At 37.5% G+C, this 23,559-nt stretch overlaps 1 protein-coding gene across 1 annotated transcript in view; it reads right to left on the bottom strand.

Annotated features, from left to right (window-relative positions):
* Window positions 1-778: 778 nt before the first annotated feature.
* Window positions 779-23,559, bottom strand: part of ADAMTS19 (ADAM metallopeptidase with thrombospondin type 1 motif 19) — a 139,246-nt gene continuing 116,465 nt past the window's right edge. The window contains exons 20-23 of the mRNA XM_051777410.1: window positions 21,924-22,128; window positions 19,870-20,022; window positions 4,017-4,194; window positions 779-2,055 (exon numbers count right to left, since the gene is read on the bottom strand). Coding sequence (XP_051633370.1) covers window positions 1,904-2,055; window positions 4,017-4,194; window positions 19,870-20,022; window positions 21,924-22,128 — 688 coding nt within the window. The 3' untranslated portion in view covers window positions 779-1,903. The remainder of the gene's footprint in view (window positions 2,056-4,016; window positions 4,195-19,869; window positions 20,023-21,923; window positions 22,129-23,559) is intronic.

A 23,559-nucleotide genomic window follows, 5' to 3' on the forward strand; every position in this document is an offset into this window, starting at 1 on the left:
TCTGTTTTTGACAGATACAGGGAAAGTTAAAATGTGCTTTTAAATTTTTGTGATTAAGCCAACAATTCCTGTTGGTGGAATATTCAAAACCAGCAGACCATAAACATTCAGAATAGTGAGGATGATATCAGTGGCTGATAAAAAAATTGTCCTATGGTGCCTAGTCTGGAGACATCTTTTCTTTAGCTTGATTTTTAGTTGTCATTCAAGTGAGTGCAGAAGTATTAGCAAGACTGGGTGCTAAATACGAAGAAAATTTAAAATAATGATTGTTTCTTTTGCCTGCCAACTACAATAATTCTATTAGACTTTGGGAGTGATGCCCAAGAGCAACTGAATTTTCTGTGCATTGAAGCTTTTTAATTATACAAAATATAGTATCACATTCCATGATGTCAGTGTTATTTTCCTTTCCTTCTTTACTTTTTAAAACCAGAAGATATTTAATTTAAAATCATAAATTAGCACCTCATTAAAGTGGCAGTTTTTGAATTCACAGTAGTAAGATGCCAAACCGAAGATTTTGATAGTACAGCTATTTTAAAGCACATACATTGATTTCAACAGGAGTTAAGACTGCATCTAAGTATTTGAGTAGAAAATATGATGCCTTTCTGGCTTATTTCTCCAGCTGTCTTGCCTTCAGGTTTTGCTCTCCTACATGTTTTCACGGCATAACTAAAGGCTTGCATTACAGAACGGAGGCAGAAGACCCACCAAGTTCAGTGGTGGATTTGTCTACCAGACACGGATACCCAAAAGAGGAAAAATTCAAATAACAAAAGGAGCTTTACTTTTTATTGAAAATGTAAAAATCATGTGAATCATGTACAATATTTTCTCATAAGGAAAATCTCAGCTGTTTCATAATGTTTCACAAAACTGTAAAACATTTAATTTTTATAAAGAATTTTTCATTAAACAAAGATAAAACTAAAGTAGAATTACAAAGCTATTTTCTAAATCATCTACAGAGAACTGAGAATGTTTAACGGATTAATTCATACAAGTGGCAAAAGAAAGGATTCTTCCATTTGTAAATCTGCAAGAGGACACACAAAGGTATAGAGGGGCATGGTTTTTTTTTTTTTCAAAATGTTTAAACTCAAGTGATGTGTTAAAACAGTACAGACATGGATTCATAGGATGGTATAAGTTCTAGGACTGTATTTCTCTACACTACCTCAAACAGTGCAACAGTGATTCAGTGTAAATCTCTACAGTGTTTCATTGATTCAATACTTGTGTTCAAGTATGTGTCCATGAGAATGATCAAAATCTCTACTTAAGCTATCTTAATTTTCTTGTTTATAATACGTTATAAGTTACAGTAGAATATCCCCTTCAGTATGTTTCTAAATCAAATGAACTAATTTCACAATACATTCTGTAATAAACTGTTCAATAATGTTAGCTTACTCACCTCAACATCTGTTGCAAAATACACAAGATCATTCTGACTCTGAATGTCAAAAATATAATAAAATTAAAAAGGGCTTTATTTCCATATACAACAAAACTATTCAGCTAAATTAAAATAAATTCAAGATAACATGACTTTTCTTTTTGCAACAGAGATGACCCTACTGAAAATAAACATTTAAAATACTAGTTACTATTTTTTTAAAAATTCTGATAATGCATTCAAATGTGTTCATATAAAAATTAATTATGAAAATGTCAGAGGATAAAACGTGTTGGCTGTCTAACCAAAACCATTAAGGATATCTGGCAGGCAAAAATAAATTAATTTGATTAAATTATATGTCATCTGATAATATTTGGTCTGAAAAAGCGTGTGTGTGTGTGTGTGTGTGTGTGTGTGTGTGTGTGTGTGTGTGTGTGTGTGTGTTTATAAATAATAATATTGCAAAGAGCTGAGAGCCAGCCAGCCTGACAGAGGTCAACTCTTTTGTTGCATTTTTTGCGCATAAAAGTCCCTGCACGTCTCACAGCATCGCTGATACCACCTCATGTCTTGACAGAGGTTCTTCTCTCTTATCACTCTGCAGTACACAGGCCACTGGTCTCCCAGGCACTTGAATGTTAAAGCAGCTGTGAAACAACAACCAGAAAAATCAAATATACATTGCTGTTGCATTTATTAGTGAGGAATCAGGTAGCAAAGGAGACAAGGACAAAAGAAGTGTATCTGGAGAAGAGAAAGGGTAACAGATGTAGATATTAAATAAAAGAAACAACACTGTCACACCCCCTCCCTCGTCCTGTTGTCAATATGTTCAACATCAAAATTTTTTAAGGCCAGCTTAATTTACAAATTAGATTAAGTTGTGTTGAACTTAATTAGTTTAATGTCATGCAGCTGTCTCCTCATGAGTGAGCGAAGCCCATCTTCCTGCCCTGTTTCACTTATGGAAGCCTCTCAGAGAGCTTAGCATAGAAGGACTGTAGTACCAAATCTGGAGCTTTGAACATTTAGTTTTTCAGGCTGTAGAGCGTGCAAGGAATTAAAATGGAAAACCACTGAAAACTAGGGCAAAAGAACAAGATATCATCCAAAATCCATCATGAACACCGGACTGAAAAAAGAAATCAGTCTCAGATTTGAGCCACTCTCCTATTTTAATAGAAGAGAAACCGAGAGCGCGCTTGTAAAAGGGCTGGTGGCGCAAACCCTATCAACTTTCGTTAGCCCTACCCTCAAATCCAAAGGATCTCTGCTGCATGATATCAATGGAACTGGAGGCCAAAATTATCAATATGTTGAGGAGAAGCATTACATTATTTATTTTGGAGATGTTAATGTTTCTGTTGGATTGGATTCTGGCTCCATGCTGGATGACACTGACCTGTAGATTACTAACATCAGTGCTACATAATCCATTCCATGAGTGCAAATTAGCCCAATCTTTTTTTGTGTACTTCCCGCCAAGTCAAATTTTAATGAATCTGACACTGTATTTTTTCTGTGAATCTTCCTGACTCACTTTACTTCATGACACAAAGCTGCTTATACCTCACCAGAGGGAAAGTAGCAGTGATGGAGTGATGGCCTCTTGCTTCCAAGAGATCAGTTGAGCAAAGAAAGATAAAGTACAAAGAAGAACTTTACAACAGCGGGAGGAGAGGGCCATGAGCTACAGTTGCCATCCCATCCAGCAAACTGAAACGTCTACTACAGAGAAATGTTTAAAGGCTAAAAACTTCAAAGATAAATACCCTTCACTGACTGAAATGCTGGACTTGTTCTCCATGCAGGAGAAACCTATTAGACAGGAAGGTTTATCTTAAAAAGGGCTCTGGAAAATCAGCTGGAAAGGGTATGCTGTCATACAGCAGGCCTTTGAATATTACCCAGTCATGGTCAAAATGCAGAAGAATGATTTGGGGAGCTAATGGTAGTCACCATCAACAGTGCACTAGAAAATAACAACAGAATTAACAGTTCTGTAACTATGCAATAATGTAATTTCTTTAAGAACAAAAGAGAATCTGAGTTCCTCCAGGAACAGCAAATCTCTTCGTGTTAGTAATTTTCCTTCACATATCCTAATAGATCAGGCATAAATTGTGGACATTTGAACTAAAGGCAAGTGGAAAGAGCTGTCTGCATCTGAGGAATAAATAAGGGCCTCCTTGGTCTCACAAATATCAAGAGAACATAGTTTGCATGGTTTTTAAAGAGAAAAGAAGGTATTTTCTTACTTTAGAAACGTTTGATAAAATTGAATGGATGAACATATATGAAACCAAATATGTTTATAGCGTCTCTAAAATAAAAATATTTTCACACAGGATATTTTGTGGCCACAATATCATACAGTCTCATAATATATTCCTTGGTTAACAAAAACCCTTCTCCACTCTGAGGTACAGTCTGTGGCATACCCACTGGAAAACTGAGGCAGTGACAGGAGTCTCTGCATAGAATTCACATCTCCTGAGTATCCCCTAAGTCCTAGCCTTCTATTTTTAAGCTGAGAGCATCATTAATCTACGGAGAGAAAGAAATGAAGAGGCATTTCTAGCGGTAACATGCCATTTTGACCGCTTACCTAACCTGGGTGATGTTATTGTGTTAACATTAATTTTCTCGTTGCAGGGGTGGAGATGACAGGGTCTGTAGGCTGCAGGCTTTTCTGAAGAGAAGCATTCATTGCCATGCCTCCCCGTGATCTTGTGCATGCACTGGATGACTCGGGATTGCATCCCCTTGCCACAGGTAACGGAGCACTGGAAGACACAAGAAGACACATTCATTGGAAAGGTATTTTTGCCTTTCATAATCGTGAAGATGAAATGCCAGTCCAGGTGATGTCAGTGGCTGCTCCTTCAGACGTCAGCATTCCAAGATTTCTGAATTCCGTTTGGTTAGCTAAATGAAAATCAATTAAAAAAGCACAAATAAATTTGCAGTGTTAAGTGAAGGACTGATTCCAGCATCCTATTGCTGTCAATGTCCATTCTGTAGAGCCTGTGATGAAACTGAAACAGCAATGTGCCTGAAGGGAGCAGAAGCTGCTCTCCTGTATCTATATCCTAATTTGTTAGAGGTGAAAGTGATGGAAAAAAAAAATTGTTCACAGACACTAACAGAGAAAAGAATTTTTAAGTAAGACATTAATTAACAACTGCAAAAGTGCTCCTTCTACTGAGCAGAGTGAATACCTCCTCTCTTTGCATCACATCTTCATGTTTTCAGGTGTCCCACAAATGAATCACATTGTGTGAGACGTGATGCCTAGTTTTTAATCAACCCTTCCAGCTTGTTGCCACAGAGAATGAGGTAAGGAAGTAAAACAGCTGAACACTGTAATGCCAGTAACTTTCTATTCCTATCACAGCAATATAATATAGTAGAATGAAGACTTGGGCAGCACTGTAGAGATACATACAAAACCTATTCCAAACAAAAAAAACCACCCCAAACCATGCTTTCCTCTTCACTGACTTTTTGTGGACAATTCACTGACTTTTTGTGGACAATTCACTGACTTTTTGTGGACAATTCACTGACTTTCTTAGGGCATGAATTACTTTCGTGCCCATTGACACATATTCTATTGCTTTAACTATAAATCTGTTTAAAAATTATATACTGGAATTTTCTTCTATCCTCTCATGATTTTGACTCAATTACCCAGACATTTCAGTAAGTTTTGGAGAAATGTACTACAGAGGACATCTTCAAATACTAATCAATTTCTTGCAATGAGTGATAAGAGCTCTGGCTGAAAATTTTTGCTTTTTAGTCCTGAAAATATTTTTATTCTGAAAAATCTTAATTACGTAAATATCCAGAATACATTTCCTTGTGAGGCTTCAAGAAGCATCTGAAAAAAACTGAAATGAGAGAGGAAGACAAGGAGAGGATGCTATAACAAAAGATGTTTTGCAGCCATCCTGTCTCAAGATGGAGATGAAGAAGTATAGTTTTCTGCAAAGAATGAAAAAATTTTCAGTGTAGGAAACACTGGAGGAGCTTTTACCCCTTAGTTTTGTTATCTATGTGCTTTTAAGTGACATTTTAAACACTGTTAATGGGAGAAGAAGTTTACATGTGCTAAAGAGGAAACAGAGAGCTTGCACCCAAATATGTACATCTAGAAGAGTGGGACTCCTACCTTTTGGACTCTTGTACCAAGAGAGGTACAAGAGACTAGGATATACTTGAAGGGTGTTTTCACATGGGACAGAACAAGTCCAAACCACACTTCCCCTTCTAGCCACATGAAATCAAACACTGGCATTCTACAAAGGCAGCAAGTGGACTTGATTTTGCTTCTGTTCTCAGTGATGTACATCGGGAGTAACTCCACAGAGTCAATGTCTTGCTAAGTTAATCAGATACAGCCTGCATGGGCCAACATATGTAAAGATATTAAATTACAGATAGATAGTTGTCTGTTCAATGTCAACCACAGTTTAACACATGCACAAATATGCTGTTTACAGGAGGGAAATCAGTTAGTACTGAAGCATTTTCGAAGTAGAAGTCTGTCATCAACTTTGAGTTTAGATTACTGCTTTAAAATTGCATGAGAAAAAGCCTCTCAACAGAATTCCTTTTCCTGAATTCTCTGTGTTTCCTCTGTGCAGCTTAAAATAATCTGAATTCCTATAATGGCCAACATTATGCACATAGTCAACATGAATAATCATGCATATACCTACACAAATTTTTTTAACAATAACAGCCAGAACATTGATTTTAATATTGCCAAAATTCTAGCCACTTCTTGAATTCCTCTCACTGTAATTTCAGAGAGATTTATTTTTGTAATATATTAACTAAATTAAAATTGAAACAGTGGAATAGCAAAGTTAGCAAAAAAAAGGAAAAATCAAAACCTAAACTACAACACAAAAAGAAAAGAAATGTGAGAGTGAAGGAAAGATGAAGGCAATATGATGAAGCTAGTATGCTGAAGATCTCTAATAAGACGAAGATAATATTTAAATATTAACATAGTGATCTTAATTTAGAGTAGTATTGCACACAGTGTTACATTTTTTCCCTTCAGTAAAACACTTGCATGTTTATTAACCAAAGTCAGAGTATGTGTGAGCTTGCAGTATATATGTATCTTCTTTTATCAGCTACAGAGGAGGAGGACACAGGCAGGTGGACCTGGTACATAAGATTCCTAACAATAATTTATCTGTCCTTAAACTTTGGTTATTCTAGGATGAGTAGGTGCAACCTAGACATTTGGAGTACTGGGGAGGGGGATGGGATTTGAAAACAGTACACTTCTGCTAACAAAATGGGCTTTAGTGGTTTATCTGCTAACTGGTAATGACCAACAATTCATGTAGGCAGATGCCTTTGTGGAGGGCACTCTGTTAGCAGTCACATCATCTCTACATCAAATGAGTTCTGGCCTGAAAGGTTCTTGTGACTGCAACTGACACCATATGCAACAAACAGCTCATCAGGGCTTAGGCCCTGAGTTTCTATGCAGAATCTGGCAAGATTTTGGCATTAAAATCGTAACTGGTGAAATAATACCCTTTTAATAACTGAGCCTCCACTGGCCTTTGTGAGATATTTCGAAGAGTGTTATGAAACATTGCAATTGAATTTTCTATCCAAAGATGTACAGATCTTGAAAACAAAATTAGTTTCAGTCTTGCTTGACCTACTTATTAACATCACAACTTTAGACAAAGAAACTGATATCAAATGATGATTAAATGAAATGTCTCAGTTCATACAGGAAATAAAGAAATTTGTCTTCTGTTCTATCTTCTTTTCTTTTCACAGAAATGTACTAGATTTTAACAGTGTATTTATTCTTATTTTTAAAAACTGGGAACTTATTACTAAGTCTCGTAAGATGTTTGGATAAACTGTGAAGAGGCAGGGCTACCACAGTGATTTGCTATCCAAAACTTTCAAAACCAATCTGGTCAGTTTACAAGTAAAGCGAGATTTTTCTAAACCATTAGGGTTTTAAAATCAGTGAGGGATCTGATAGGCAAGCTGTGCTCTTCCATGTTCACAGAGCAGCAGCAGCAGCTGCAGCGGTCTGACTTCAGAATTAAGAATTCTACTGACTGGAAGCCTTTTTACCATATCTATATTATCCCATATCTACATTATCTTATATTCTAAGTAATTTGAAGTAGTATGAAATAGGGAAACCATACATGAGGTGTGGCATTTAGCAGTGGACTTGCTAGCTACACAAACAGTGAGGTTTCTGTCTCCGTGAAGTGGCCTTAAACCAAATTCGTCCTGCAAACACATCCACAAAGTGCTGCTGTAACTGAGAGCAGCCACTGAACATGGGAGGATAAAAAGCATTCAGAACATTTTTCTTCTTGACCCTGCAAAACTATGGACTTGGTCTGATTTCACTGGGAGACACCTCAACCTCTGCAAATCAGAGGAGCAACAGCTCTGACGCTCATTTTGATACTCATTTTACTGTATATGTGCATTCTGGCTGAAGCAGACTCTTGCAAAACTGCTTCCCAACCTTGCCTCACCTTTAGATTTCTCTCACTGAAAATATTCAACCTGAGGTAAATACTTCTCACTGGATGTGCAGCTGTCACTTTTAGATAGTGCTTATGGTATGTAGATAAAGCTGTATGGGTTCTGCACATTTGTGGAATTTCCATGTTTAAAACTGTAACAAAACTTTCAATTTACAGGAAATAGAAAATATTTTCACTTTAACATATTAAACAGTTAAGAAAAACTGCTTGCAATTTTTATGTTTATATATGTATTAACATAAAGCTCACACACATAAGTTCCAGAAAATGCCCACTCCAAAGCAATATGTAGAATTTTCATTACTTTAGAAGATCTCAGATTAATTTAAACTCACAGTTTTTATTATTAGTGAATGAAGAATACATTTCTATAGTTCATCTTCACAGCCCATCTACCTCCCAGATGTCAGTCTTGCACATGTGATATTTTATTTTTGTGGGAGGTTAATTGCATTTTACTTCTGACTGTTCAGATGACCTACACTTTAAGGCCATGTAGCTGATTAGCAAAAATTCCCGTAGGACAACTGTATTTGTAGGTTTAGACTAAATGTTCTAATACACAGCCAGAGGTTTTTTTATGTGGCTGTTAATCTGTGCATTTTGGACACAGTCCTAAATGTACTGTAAAATCATTCAAGCAGCAAGACATGTAAAACATTCCTGCTAAAGATTAGAAAAAAAATCCTGGGTAAAGGTACTTAACAGCTATTTTTTTTTAAAGTTATTCTTTCTTTAAAAAAAAAAAATCTACCCACCCTGTTTGAATTTTGTCCTACTTTTGAACTTCTTTTAGACATAATTTCAAGGACAGAAACTAGGCGTTAAATATAACAATCCTTTCACTTGGCATGCACACCCGTTACCCAAGATTCCTTCTTTCTGCTCCCTGCCAAGGATATATATTCTGGAGAGAATACATATTCCCAAGGCCAACAGCTGAGGAAGTTGCTGTAATGCATTAGCTGCTTCCAGCTGGCCTTTATAAGAAGTAGGAATTCCTAAATTAAGGGAAAAATTGTCACTGGCAGACAGTAACGGTCAAAATGCATCTTTTTGCCAAGACAACAGGCAATCACTGCAGAGGCTGATACAATCCACAATGAAAAAGACAATCTGTGACAGTGTTAACAGAATTGACTCGGACAATTTATTTTCAAAAATAAATGGACAGTTCAATAAAAGGGTTTTACAAGTCTAAGTAGCACTCAAAGCAGAGACTGACGTGCTCACAAGGAAACTCAGCGATGAGTTTTACTGGAAATTATTAGCAGAGCATTCCTAAATATTTATGTATAGGTTCATCAGTTCCAGCATTTAAGCGGTTTCAAGCTTTTCGTAAAGTGAGTGTGAAACAAGAATAGAAAGCAATTAGAATTTAGCAGCAGGATTCATATTTGCTGACATGCTTGCAAAATCTTTTTGTATTTTATTTTTCTATGAAGTTTGCTTTTGAAGACAGGTTGTAGATAAAGGGGTGCATTTGTTTGCCACAAAGGCTTTTTATTGAGTCTGACAATATTCTTAAAGGTTATCTAAATAAAGAAAATAATCTGCAATTTACTTAAGTACTTTTTTTAAAAATAAAGGCATTTGTGAATAGTGTAACTAGTAGAAAAAGAACTGATGGTTACAAGCATAAGATGGAGTTCTCTCATGCATCATTTCCAGGAAGGTCTTTGTGCCTCTCTCATTTCTGACACACCCAACACCTCAGAATGCCAAACTTAAAATTCAGAACTGTGCTAAGTTTAGCTGAACAAATTCTGTTGTTGGTCTCTTCTAAGTTTAGCAAGTTTGAGGTGTCCCTACTTATGTTATTTTTATTTTTTCTTTTTTTTCCCCTTCTTCTGCACTTTACCCTGCCCCCCCTCCATTTTTTTCTTTCTAGCTCTTCTTTCTGAAGTAAGAACTTGCACTGTATAACTGTTCAAAAGAGATAAGATTTTAAATTAAGACAGACAGAACCCCAGCTCACCTTTGATAAGCTAGAGATAGGGTTCGTATGGAGGAAACCTTCATCATCTCATCTCAAGAATCTGGACTTTTCTTCCTTTTCTTTTTCTTTTTTTTTTTTTTCTCTTACCCCTTTTTTTTTTTTTAATCCTTTTTAGGCTCCCATGCAGAACAGTTCAATTGTTTGGCTAAGGAGGCAAAACTGCCTTTGGTATCAAGACAAGAAGCAGCAAAAAACAACTCATTTTTTCTAGGTCAGTATATACACATCTATTCTTCAGAATATCACTACCCATCTACTCTAAATAGGTTTGATAGGCTTGAATCTGAATGGGCTCTCTGGACTGGGCTCAGAAGTAGCAAATTCTTTATATTTAAAATCCAGGTTCCATTCCCCAATTTCTTTCTCGGATGAACTAATGAAACACAATAATCCACTTCATGATTTAAAAATCTGGATTGTCCCAGTGACACTAGTTTGTTTTGTTAAAGGTATGACAACCTGGAGTCCAATTTCATTAAAAAACCCCATTCATTTAAAAATGCCTCTCATTTCCCCCCAAGTATCATGGAAGGTACCAGCATTTTTCTCTCATCATTAATGACTTTTTGAACTTTAGGAGGAAGTTCTTTGCAGAAAGAGTGATTGGGCATTGGAATGGGCTGCCCAGGGAGGTAGATCCTCTAGCATGAAGTGGGTTTAGTGGCACCTGCATGTCTATTTTTGTACCTCTGCCCGTATTCTGCTTTGGGAATATCCCCTTAGTGAGGAAACAGAAGTAAACCTACTTTTTGTATTTTAGCCATGGATTTGTGGTTGTCCCGGACGCCTGCCTGTGCTGACTCACACACGTATATATCATTGCCATTCGTGCTTAGTGATGAGTAAGTCTTATTATATTTCAAACTTTCATATCTGATATGTCATTCCACGGTATTTTGGCAGAAGGTGACTTTCCATTCCTAAGTATCACACATGCAAACAAGAATCTGGAAGCAGTTAGATTTGACGACATAATTACCTTTATCTTTCTGGTGAAATTAGTTGGAGTATGCTATTTGGGACTGATGAAAATGAACTCTTCAAAACAATCCGAAATATTAGCCTTTGAGTGCATAATTATATTAACATCCACAGCCTTTCCCTCATCCACTAGGTAGATCACCCTGGAATAGCAGATCAGGTTAGTCAAGCCTCTCATAAGCCCACGTGCTGACTGGGCCTGTACGTGCCATGGGATGTCACTCAGGATGATCTGCTCCACGACCTTCCCCAGCACTGAGGTCAGGCTGACAGGCCTGGATCCTCCTTTCAGCTCCCTCAGGACACTTATGTGGATTTCCTCCAGCCCCATGGACTTGTCCATGTCTAAGTGATGGAGCAGGTTAACGACCATTTGTCCTTTTGATTATGGGAGTTTGGTTCTACTTCTACTCCCTGTGTGTCAGCTCAGGCAGCTTCAAACCCACAGAACAACTGGTCTGACTATTAAAGACTGGGGCAAAGAAGGCATTAAGTACCTCAGGCTTTTCCTCATCCTTCATCACTATGTTTCCCACTACATCCAATAAAGGACGGAGATTCTCCTTAGCCCTTGTTTATTGTTAGTCACGTATTCATAGAAGCATTTTTTTAATTGTCTTTTATGGCAGTAGGCAGGTTAAGTTCTAGTTGTGCTTTGGCCCTTCTAATTTTCTCCCTGCATTACCTCACGACAGTGTAGTGCTTGTACTGCTCCTGAGTTGCCTGCTCCTTCTTCCAAAGGTCATAAACTCCTTTTTTCCCCAGGTTCCAGCCAAAGCTCTCTATTCAGCCAGGCCTGTCAGCTCATCTTTCAGCATATGGGGACAGCCTGCTCCTGCACCTTTAGGATTTCCTTCTTGAAGAATGTCCAGCCTTCCTGGACTCCTTCACCATTCAGGACTGCCTCCCAAGGGACTCAGTCAACCAATCTTCTAAACAGGCCAAAGTCTGCCCTCTGGAAGTCCAAGGTGGAAGTTCTGTTGTCCCCTCTCCTTACAGCTTTGAAAACTGAAAACTCTACTGCTTCATGGTTTTTGTGCTCAAGACAGCCTCTGAAACAATTATTTCAGAAGAAATTTTCAAGATTCAGTTATATACATATTTTAAGTATTTTCATTTTGCCACTAGTTATAAGCTAGTAGAAAACAGTGAATATTACACAAGTTAAAAGTAATAAAAGTAACAAAAACCCCCCAATAAATAATTTTTTGACAAAATGAGTATTTCATAGAAGATCAAGCTTATCACAAGAATAAACTCCCGAGGCAGTATTTTCTTTAGCGGCATGAAATATAGGATAAAAAAATCATGAAAGAAAAATATTTTTCCAACCAAAAAAAAAAAAAAAATCAGCTATATCTCATGAGAGCAGACAGATTACATAAATTCTAACAGAACCCAAGTGAACCAGCTGAAGGAGTTATGCATTGGCAGATCATACAGTCAGAGATGCTGAGGAAAACATTTGGAAAGGGAGAGAGATGATCTTAGAGATGTAGACACACCAAGCAAAAGAACATCTACTGGACTGAGTCTCAGCACCAGCATGAGTAATTGAATTTTCCTGTACACACTAAACACTTTAGGATGACTTGTCAGCTATCAGAAAAAAAAAAATAAAAAATCTAGGCATTATCATGAACACTGATGAAATGAATTCCCCAATGTGTATCACTAAACAAAAGCAAGAAAGACCATTAAAACAGAAATTACTGAGCGTGCAGCAAATGTCTACACTGAAAAGATAAAAAAGTATGTGATTCAAAATGTCAGCGAACTGCTATTCTACTCCAAATTGTGGGACCAACCACAAAAAGTCAGACAAACTGCAGTGTTTTCCAACTTCTATACTGTCTCATAATGCAGAGTCAAGCACTGCAGAGTCCCAGAAGACAAGGGGATAATGTGTGTATCCCAAACACCAATAGCTGGTTGGCTCTGGAGCCAACCAAGGATTGCTGACAATACCAGACAAGGATTGTTGGTGATAACCAAGGACTGTTGGTAGTAACATGCCGTGGGAAAGAACAACGTGTGGCTGGAGATGGGGGCCATGCAGAGGTACGGCAGCACTTTCCTGGGACAAACATCTTTGTTTTAGTTCCTGGAGATAAACATGGTGCAGTACCATGCAAGCGCAGGGATGAGACCAAGAAGTGTTCATGGACTGTAGGAGGTGAATCAAGACCACCCAAGGTCCCCAAAGCCCTCCAAACCATTTCCAGAAACGTTCCCCACCCCTCTTTTTCTGTCCAACGTTACTTCTAATTCCACTGGCTCCTTTCTTGCTTACTTACTTATGATGTTATGTGATGGTGGTTTTTTGCACATAAATTCAGCATAGCTCCTTGACACACTGAAATTCTGGTAGTCAGTGTAGTCCTTATCTTATAAAATCTATTGAGAATAACCTTTTCAGACCAAGTCTGATTAAGCAAGAATTAAGTATCAGAACAAGGACACTGAAGGGATGCTCAGATACTACTCTTCCTCATTCAAAAGAGTGTTCTGGGATATGCATCCTGCTAGTTGGGCTATAAAGCTGTGCACTGGTTGCAGAGTAGAGTGTTAAGAGTAAAGATTTCATTGGAAAAGCACCATTTATCTACCTGCTGAATCATGCATCAGCCTTCTAGAAGACTCACAATTCAAAGATCCCAGCACCCTCAACAACAATTGATAGGCACTTCTGGGAAAGCACATAGCAGATACAGGACATTGCTTCTATTCAGCAATTAACAAGAATGTTTTTCTTTATTTATATCAATGATTATATGCATATATGTGCATATGTAAATCTCCTGCAGCAGTAATGCGTGGTCTGGCACTGTAAGACTCACAAGCAGAAAAGTCAGGAAATTTATATCTGCCTGGATCTAGACTGCACTAGAATGGCTTGGAAGACATGAGCAGTGGCAAAGGAGGTGATGGCAAGCTGCCTGTGCTATCCTCTGTGGCTTCTGCATTTGTAGCTGGACGACACATCCTCCTGCTAGGTGTGAATCTGTCTCCTTTGCCTGGCCTTCCAAGGGATCACTACATCCACAAGCCAAAAGCCAGCACAGAGCAAGCCTCGGCAGAAGCAAGTGGGATCCTGCTATCTTTCTCTTTGTGAAAGATTTTCAGTAAGTGCCATGATATTTAAGAGTTTAACCAAACTTTCTCCCTGAAGAGTTCTACCTTTGTATTATTCTGTAAAATTTCAATAAGCCTTTCACATAGTTGTTCCAAAAAAAACTATTCTGAGAAGTTATCCAGGTAACAGTGTCTTATTCGACCAATCCACTTCTCAAGAAAACATCAGCACTTTTCAGGCTACCAAGGAACAAGCCACAGTGTCGCTTTTCAGTAAGGCTGCAGGAAGAGCAATTTTTTCAAACACAGTCATTTTTATGGAGAGAAACCTGTCAGATTACAAAGCTCCGTGGACACCCTGGATCTCTGAATCCAGTGTATAACTAAAATATCTATTCCAGCTATCTATTCTTTTGGTCAGTGCTAGTTTGCCAAATCTGTCAATTCAATAAACAGAGAAGCTGTCAGTATGAAAGGTAATTACAGAAGGTAGAGGGTCAGTTAGTCATCAGCATTAGAAAACAGCAAAATAGGGGTCACACGTAGACTGTGGATACTAACAGTCTATTCAATTTAGGATAAAATGGGTTCCACTGTATAGTGAAAAGCTTTTTAAAATTCATGCCAACTGACATAGCAATATCTGCTTCGCATGAAATAAAATTCCACTTTGATGATATAGACCCATCTTTCTCACACCTGTAAGCCAGAGCCCGGTCAATCACACTTGTCAGCTTCAAATAGTGCCAAAAGAGGGTACAGCAAATAGCAGCCACACTGCTTTGCTTAAAGCAGTGGTTTCAGGCTTTAAGTAGAACTACAGAGGATATGCCTCGAAGGAGCACCCAGAAAATTTGTAGAGCTGCCCAGAAGTTCAAAGTCAACAACTGCATACTAATACTAACACTAACAATATTTAGTTCTGAAATATTGCTGGGCATAAGAAAACATAATTTATTTATAATGTTATCAATTATATATTTTGGTAGCATTTTTATAATTTTGCTTCTACTACCCCACCTCATTCAACTATATTTCAGATCTCCTTTTCTTTTGGAATTTCCTATATTTCTTCTAACTGTTCACATCTATCAAGGTGACTTGGAAGTCAATCCTTTCACCACTGATTTGTGTCTCCAGCAGGCATCTCAGCCTGCCTCCCTCAAAACCACTTTTTTAAAATCAGGAGAATCCAAAACAATTTCATACAATTGCTGGAATTTATCAGCGTTACCCTTTTCTCTCTCTGACAAGTAACAACAGTGGCTGTGTGAGTGGATCTCCTCTTTCCCCACACCACTCTCTCAGGTGGCACCATGCTGTGGTTGTAAGCATGGGGCTTACAACCCATTCAAGCACGGGGCTGTATTTGCCTCTGCTACGTGCTGCCATCTTCCAGGCATCATCTTCTGCCCATAAGGGTTGGTTTTCTGCCCCTGTTCCCATTCTTTCTGCAATACACCATCTCTTGTGATCCATGAGAAGGTCGTTGTGGGCACGTACTTCTTCACTTCTTGATGGAAACTTTAAAAATTAATATATAAAGGTGGTACTTTCTGCTTCAGACCTACTCTCAGGACACATAGGGAAAAATAGAGTAGCTGTTATCAGGTTTGGATTAAAAATATTTTTTCTTCCTTTTCTTTATCTATTTTATTAGATAGTTGTCCCCCTACCATGTCACTTGTCAAATAAGACTGGAACCATCTTTCAGCAGGAACTGTTAGCTTCTTTTACTCTTGTTTGTTCTTGCTTTGTTTTTCTATGGGGCCTAGGATGGTTCAGTTCTGGTGTTAACTATTAAGATGTACCACAAATTAATTATTTTCTAATATAGCCCACTTGCAGATAATGCAACTCAAGAGACAACACAACACCCATTCATAATTAACTTTTGATTCCAATTTGGTGTTCCGAAAAACTTTGCTACCTTAAAGATGCTTGTAGCAGAAAATCAACAGATGTCCTACTAGATCAAACTGTAATACAGATACTGAATTTCCCATTTATGTGTGACTTCTTGTGTGTGCAAAATGGGTAATGTCTACTTCCAAAATCTTTTTTAGTTTTATCAGTGGATTTGCCTATTATTAAGGGTGGTCTTGTTCTACTTTTCTAGAACTTAACATGACATTTATTCCAGACAAAATACTACAGTACATTGAACTAAAAAACCCACTTTATCCGAAACAAAAGATGTTAATATTTTCAATATTACAGGACCAGTTAGAAACATACAAAAATCTACCATTCTCATTTCTTTATATTGGCATCTACCATATTATTTTCCCATGTTTCATTTCTGAAACAAAGACATATCTAATTTGCTGGAAAATAACTATAATTAAGTCAATATAAAAGTGATTAACTTGATGCCAGTATTATTTTGGCTTCTATTATTTCACAAAAGTCATGTAATTTGTTTGTCCATAAATCTATTGATGGTGTCATATTTTGATGCATGGCCAGACTTATTCCATTCCCAGATTCTAAAAGAACTTAACAATTTTGGATGGGGATCCAAGGAATAAAACCAAGGCTAATTAACTTGTTAGTAAAATTGTAACATTAATATTATCCAAATTCTATTTTTTATTAATTGAAGGAGATTAAATCAGCTGAGTTTGTTTGCTGTGGAAATTTAGGGACTGTCCAAATGTTTAAGTACACAGTTTAAAGGTTGAATGTCCCATGCTCTTGAATAGTTGGGTAAAAAAGAGGTTTGGTTTTGGTTTTTTTTTTCTTCTCTCCATTTTCACACATTCTTTGATTGGGACAGAAGATAATCTTCATCATTGACATCTGCTTTCTGTACCACTCAATTAGCAAATCTCTCAGTGACTCTGTCTCCCCGCAACAGTTGGAGACTTGATTTCTTCTCTGTACACACTCACACACATTTTCTAGGGAGCACTGCATATGTTTTCTGAAATAAATAATTCAGAATAGGCCATGAATTCTGGGACTCATTGGTGTAAAAACCAAGCAGTTGCTTCAGATGCCCTTTCAGACTCAGTAGAAAAAAATGTAACAGATGAACCTTTGCTTCACATTTTTGCTTGTTCAGGCTATAGACAAAGTGAATTCCATCTCAGCTATTGGGACCACTATTCCAGATGTCGTGTTTGACTTGCTTGCATCTCTGGCCTAACATATAGATACTATTTAGAAATTCTGCCACTGTTCCTTCTTTAGTTTCTACAGAATGGGTGCTCTTTCCAGTCTTTTTACAACTTATGCCACATTATCTTCTCTGGTCAACTATGAACACATACTTAATATTTTTTCATCTCTACAAATGGCTGCTCCTACAGTCTACTTCTTTTTCCAGTCTTTTGATCCTGTTATCCCTTGCTGAGTATCTCCAAAAGTTTCTGGGATAATAGCATATCAAAATTAAGTTTTTAATTATTACTTTCAAAACCCACTCTCCAAATTATTCTCTGCTCCAAAATTCATCCTGCCTCTCATGCTGCATTTATTCCAACAATGTTCTGAAGAGTCTAGATAATAGAACAAAAAAAAATATACACAGCTTCCTACATAAAGTACCCTGGAGATGACCTTTGAGCATCCTACACTGTTGATATATGTCTTTTTTGGAGGATGACTTCTACAATTATGTGATCTCTACTAAGCCAGGTAGATGTACAAACATGCAATTCATGTGCATTTCATTTCATTGAGTTTTAGAAGGATTACTGTGTTTATTGACCTATTGGAGCTTGGAATTTTGATCAAATTTTCTTTGATCCTGCTATTATTGTTAAAACATAGACCGCAAGAACTATTTGATCTCCATGTGACTATACCTCTAAAACAAATTAATTCTGTTAATTATTATTAATTACATTATCTTTTCAGTAATAGAACAATTTAAGCTTCATTTAAAATTATGCTTTAGGAGTTCAAAGGAAGCAGCAAATCCAAAAAGGATCACGTTAAGTGTCTTGTTTCAATGTGTGAGAAGGGTCATTTAAATTTTTCAAGCCAAGTCTTGGCATTAGCTTGGGGGAACTTGGCTCTGCTCAAAGGAACAGCCTTCTGTCAACGTCAAGAGCAATCCTAAAGAGTAAAAACAGTGAACACAGAAGGCTGCACTGAACCTCTGGGTTAGAAACAAACAGTGAGCAAAGATTAACATTTATCTGAGCTTTCCATTTGTTTCCCCCATTGCAGACATATTAACATGTATGCCATGACTTCATGTTGCTATGTACTCTCGCAATGGAACAGAAGAGTAACAGAAAAAAAAAAAAGGAAATCCAAGTGTATTTTAAATTGAACTTGTGACTCTGTTGAGAAATTAAGGTGTCTATTTTTTGGTTTAAGTCTTGGAAAATCTCTGCTGCACAAGTCACAGTCAGACTGTACATTAACTATTAAAAAGATTTTGTTAATTCCATATGAAATATTTCCTCATGTCCTAATTTTGAAGGTTAAAGTACAATTTAGGTGATAGGGTTGCAGCTTTGACCACAGGAGGAAAACAGAAAATACAAGACTGTCAGTAAATACTGAACAGGGAGACGCAAGTTCTTGTACATTCATCTATGACATGGATCTTTGTGAAAAGTACTGAATTAGAGACTAAAGTTCTTCTTTTCTCCAGAGGGCACTGGGAACACAGTGTAACTGTCTGAGCATCCCCGTATTGCCTCAGCAACCCCAATTTGAATGACTGCTTCAATTAAGAAAGCAGATGGTCATTTCTCCATGGTTTACCTCCTACTGGTGCTAATGCTAAATGATGCAGGTTTTAACTGCAGTTATGAGATATAGAAATGCAAATACTAAACTTTATTGCTGAATGTATCTTTGTGTAAAAGTAACACTGCTGCTGTAAGTAGCTGTTAGTTGCTTCTGTTGTTTAAAAAATGAATGGTTATTCTATGTGCTTTTGAAGTAGCTGGTTACTCACAGAGTACTTGCAGCTAATTCTTGGAAGGCTGGCTAGTCATACACTGCTGGCTTTAGTCCTTCTTTCCAGCTCCTACAGCACATGAAAGACAACTAAAAATACATTAAATACTTCTCCATACAAGCAAGTTAGAAAAACTCTGCAATAATTTTAGGTGCTAAAAGTAAAAGTGTTGTGTGCAAAGTTATGAAAAGAAGCAAAGGAAAAACAGAAAGAGATTACAATCTTTCTGCTTAAGTGTGGTCTGTGATACAGCAAGAGAAAATCTTGACAAGGCTAAATTTCAGAATTTCAGCATGTTTTGGATATTCAAACCTGCATCAGATGTTCAAGGTACCAGTCCAATAATACACTTGATCACAGATCCAACCAATATCGTTTGTTAAAATCTGGCCTATGCTTATGGATCTCACTAAAATCAAAACCCATGCCAAGGAAATAATGTACTGACAGTTATGTCAGGTTTCCAGAATAGACAGTAATAGATGCTTCCTAGACGTTAAATGGTCTCTCTGGAAATTTAATAGGCTAAAGGTGCTTCCTTATAAGGCTGGAGGGTGTAGCTTATTGGAAACATAAATAAAATATGCAAACACAAAGTAATGAAATGTGCAAACTGTAAGGTTGGAGTAAGTTGCAGTTTCTGGAGTTGTTTGCCTGCCTGCCGAAAACAACAACAAATTTATACCAGATTTGCATTATTATATTGAATATTCATCTCACTTCACCTTCTTCATATTTCTGATTTTTATTTGTACTGTGGCCTCACTGTGACTACCAGTTCTGGGTTGGGTTTGTTCCTTTTCAGCCTTATTGTTCCCTCAGCTTGGGAGACTTGTACACTTCCGATAAGAGCAATTCTTACAAAGAACTCAACTTGCAAAATATATTGTGCTGTGGGGCACTACTATCGAGGATTACTCACCTTAGACCAGTCTCCCATTCTCCAGACGTAGCATTTAGAGTAGTCCTCACAGTCCTCTGCTTCTTTAGGTCTTGTGGACAAAACACATTTCTTGCGTGGGTTGGTGCATCTCACAGTTCGGTGCCGTACTCCCCTACCACACTTTACAGAGCACTGTTGGAAAAAGATGCTTTTCAGGACTTACCCCCTTTCTTTATCCCCATCTAGTGACCTCTGCCAGGCCAACATAAGTATTTCATGGCTTCAGTGATTTCCTGACTTCCAACCCTCAATTGCATCGACACCAGATTTGTAAAAAACTAAAAACCGAGCAATAATGCCTTATGAGGCATTATGATACTTGTTTCATTTTCAGCTAAAATTATATAATTAGATAAAAAATTATTTGCTTAAAGAAAAAAATAAGCTTTTGAATATGGAAACATCTAAAAATTTATGATTAAGTGAATGCAAAATGTTATACTGAAAATATTTGGCAATCTTCTATAATGAAAGGAAATACAATGAAAGAAAGTCAAAATAGTGTTCATAAGAATAAGATATGGAAGCACTTCAGAAAAGCTCTGCTAGTATCTAACAGAATTTTTTGAGGGGAGGGAAAAAAAGTTAAAATGGAAAAGTAAATATTCTAAAACTGTGCAAGAATCCAGACTGAACTTCAAAATTCAAAGTCACTGTATAGACAGCATGTGAAAACTCTCCTCAAGTTGCACAGGAGGTCCTAATCTATGTTTTTTTCCACCATTCCCACTTACACTGCCAAAAATTATGCCATTTCCTTCTCCAAACATTATCACTGCTTTTGATCATCCCGCTGCTTGCAGTTCAAAACTCTCCTTTGCCAAGCTGATTACTGCAGGAAGCAGTAATGGCTAGCTTCCTATGTGATGGTAATAGTAGGAATGGGCCATGGGAAATACCTCACTCTTCAAAATATATTTTTTGCTTCCAACAAAAACATGTTCAACCATTTCTCATCTCTGAAGTAAAACAATCCGTGTGTCTCTTTTTCTCACCTCTGTAATTGAATGCCACTCTTCTCACAACCAGCCCTTGCCTTATAAACTTCTGTGTACCAAACCAGGAGCTGCTGCTATTTACTTCTCTACCTTATTAGCTGCTTTTCATCCTTCAAAACATTCCCTATTTCCTAGCTCTTTCTTGCTTGGGGATCAAGTGGGGCTGCTGAGTAAAGCAGTCCAAAGAAGGGACTGCACCCACATTCAGAAACTGCTACTTGTATTTTGATCAGGGATGGATTCATAGCACAGCTTCTAATATGGGGGGCAATCAGAGTTGCCTCTAATCTTCCAGTGAAGGCAGAAGTTCCAAATAACCCCTTTATCTTGTCCAGATGGCAGTGGTAACAACACCTTTCTTCCTCTGTGGTCAGTTACTTTTAGAAGTAGTATAGAATTTTAGAAGAAGAAAACAAAGGTGAAGAAGAAAATGAAGATGAAGAAAGCCAGATGGACAAGCACATTAAAAATCTTAATAACGTTTTGTTGAATAATAAATGCATTCTACAGCAATCCTTCAGGACGTAACATATGTGAAATTGCGTTATTTACAAGCCCTTTAGCCTACTGCTGTTGTCTTGGAAAAAGAGGTGAGAAGAGAGAGGAAGGGAAGGAAATGCCTCTCTTTACCAGCAGCTTCCCTCTAAGCCTCTATGAAACAGGATGACATCAACATCCCTTGGTACAAAAGTACATCAGAGATGTTCCCACTCTGAATCCAATGTCTTGTAGCTGATAAGTGATGCCTTAATTCTATTTGCCCCCAGTTACCCACTTCCAGAGTCAGGACATACTTGATTATACGTGCTTCAAAACTGGCCAAAAGAAACTGTTCCAGAACATTGACTAGGTAAAATGTAGTAGTTCTACACAGCTGGTTTTCCTAGTCCCTGAACCCTTTGCCAAATCATTGCATGAGGACCGTGAAAATCATTAGGCTGAGCTGTGCCACTTGATGCTGAAAAAATATTATTCCCAGAAAATATTAAGGCACAAATAACCACTATGGACTATTTGTATAAATAAATGCAGCACCTCGGACCAGACTCCCGCCTCCCACACAGTCATGCAATCCTGGCCTTCACAACGCTGTGCAGAAGCAGGCTTTGGCCCAAGACAATCCCTCTCTCTAGCTCTGATCAGGGTCCCATTCCTGAGCTGCTGTGTGCAGGCTACTTGTCTGTTCTGGGTCCCTTTTCCACATGTCCTTGAACATGGTGTCCATTCTGTCATCATCCACCTGCAAAGAAATACAGGCAATGTAGAATCAAGAAAACAGGAAGGGGAAAATACCACCACATTATCTTACGGTCTTGCTTACCAGTGCACACACCCAAGACATACTTCCAAATTTTCAGCTGCCCTTAAATTTCCCTTTGCTAATGGATATAATCTAACATATTTTACATTAAATATGGTGTTAACGCTAATATTATTTCATTCCCCAGCCCACTGTCCCTATGTTTTCAAAGTACTTTCCTCTAATTTATTCCAATATAAAAAGTTCTGAAACACACGTACATTTTAAAGATGACAAATCACTGATCTGCCTGCCTGTTATTCTCTGTCTGTATGACCATCTATGTCAAGTGCATGCCGTGCATGTAAAGTCCAACATTCCTTGAAAATTCTCCGTTGCAAGAAAGAATCACTCCAGTGTGAAAAGCTCATTGCTCTGGAGAAAGTATAAAAGCTCAGAATTCTTCACGTTCTTTAGGGTCAGGCCTAACTCAGGGTGCATGGTTTAAATCACAGCAGCAAAGAGGGCTGATGCAGTTTGGCAGAGCCCACATATTTGGAGAGCAATCATTCTAGAACATAATTTTCCCCAGATGTTCTGTAGATCCAGACTATGGCCATGTGCCCTTGAAAATCAAACAGCTCTGCCCTGATGTAGTACACGAGTGTATTCCAGGAGACTTAGCTTGCAAGGAGAGTTTTTTGGAAACTGAGATTTAACAAATGTGTTTCAACCTTCTGTCATGCATTTGTAGCAAGAAAATAAAACACTTAACTAAGGGGGTTTTTTGTTATCAGTCCAGATACATAATTTACAAACCACAGCCTGTCAAGATAATGCAATAGTTTAAGATACTTCTTCAAATGCCAATAAGTAGTTATGCAAGCATATGCTTTAGTTACACTGTTGAAAGCTAACAATTTTTATTTTGTAATGATCACTTACACTGTATTTAAAATTGGATCATCAAGAATACATTTCTCAGCACAGCATCTCTGAGTATCAATTAGCAATATTTAAGCAATTTCATTTAATAAGCTGGAAAAGCACACAATGTTGAAAATTGATAGTTGACAATGCCTCAGAAAAAGATCAGCTATTCAATTTCTATACAATAAGTGCACAGTGATGTTAATAAAATAAAATCTGCCTAAATATGCATATAATGAAACATAAATAATCCCTCCAAACTGTAATGCCCTAGTCTGGGGAAGTCCAAATGTCAGTGCTTTTGTCCTACTTAAAATGTATCATACCTTGCATTTTATCAATTTCAGTACTTTATCCTTTCCAAGAAAGCTATGCCTTCCAGTTCACTTTACATACTTCCTTCAACAATGTTTGCATTTTATTTACTTTGCATTGTTTAGTTTAAAAATACCCTCTACCTGTCTTGCAGATGACTGCAGTAGACTGATCCCAGTGCTTGCT

Source organism: Manacus candei, unplaced genomic scaffold (assembly GCF_025592945.1).
Source record: "Manacus candei isolate 608988 ecotype Guabito, Panama unplaced genomic scaffold, ASM2559294v1 h1tg000010l, whole genome shotgun sequence".
In the NCBI taxonomy this organism is placed as follows: Eukaryota; Metazoa; Chordata; class Aves; order Passeriformes; family Pipridae; genus Manacus; species Manacus candei.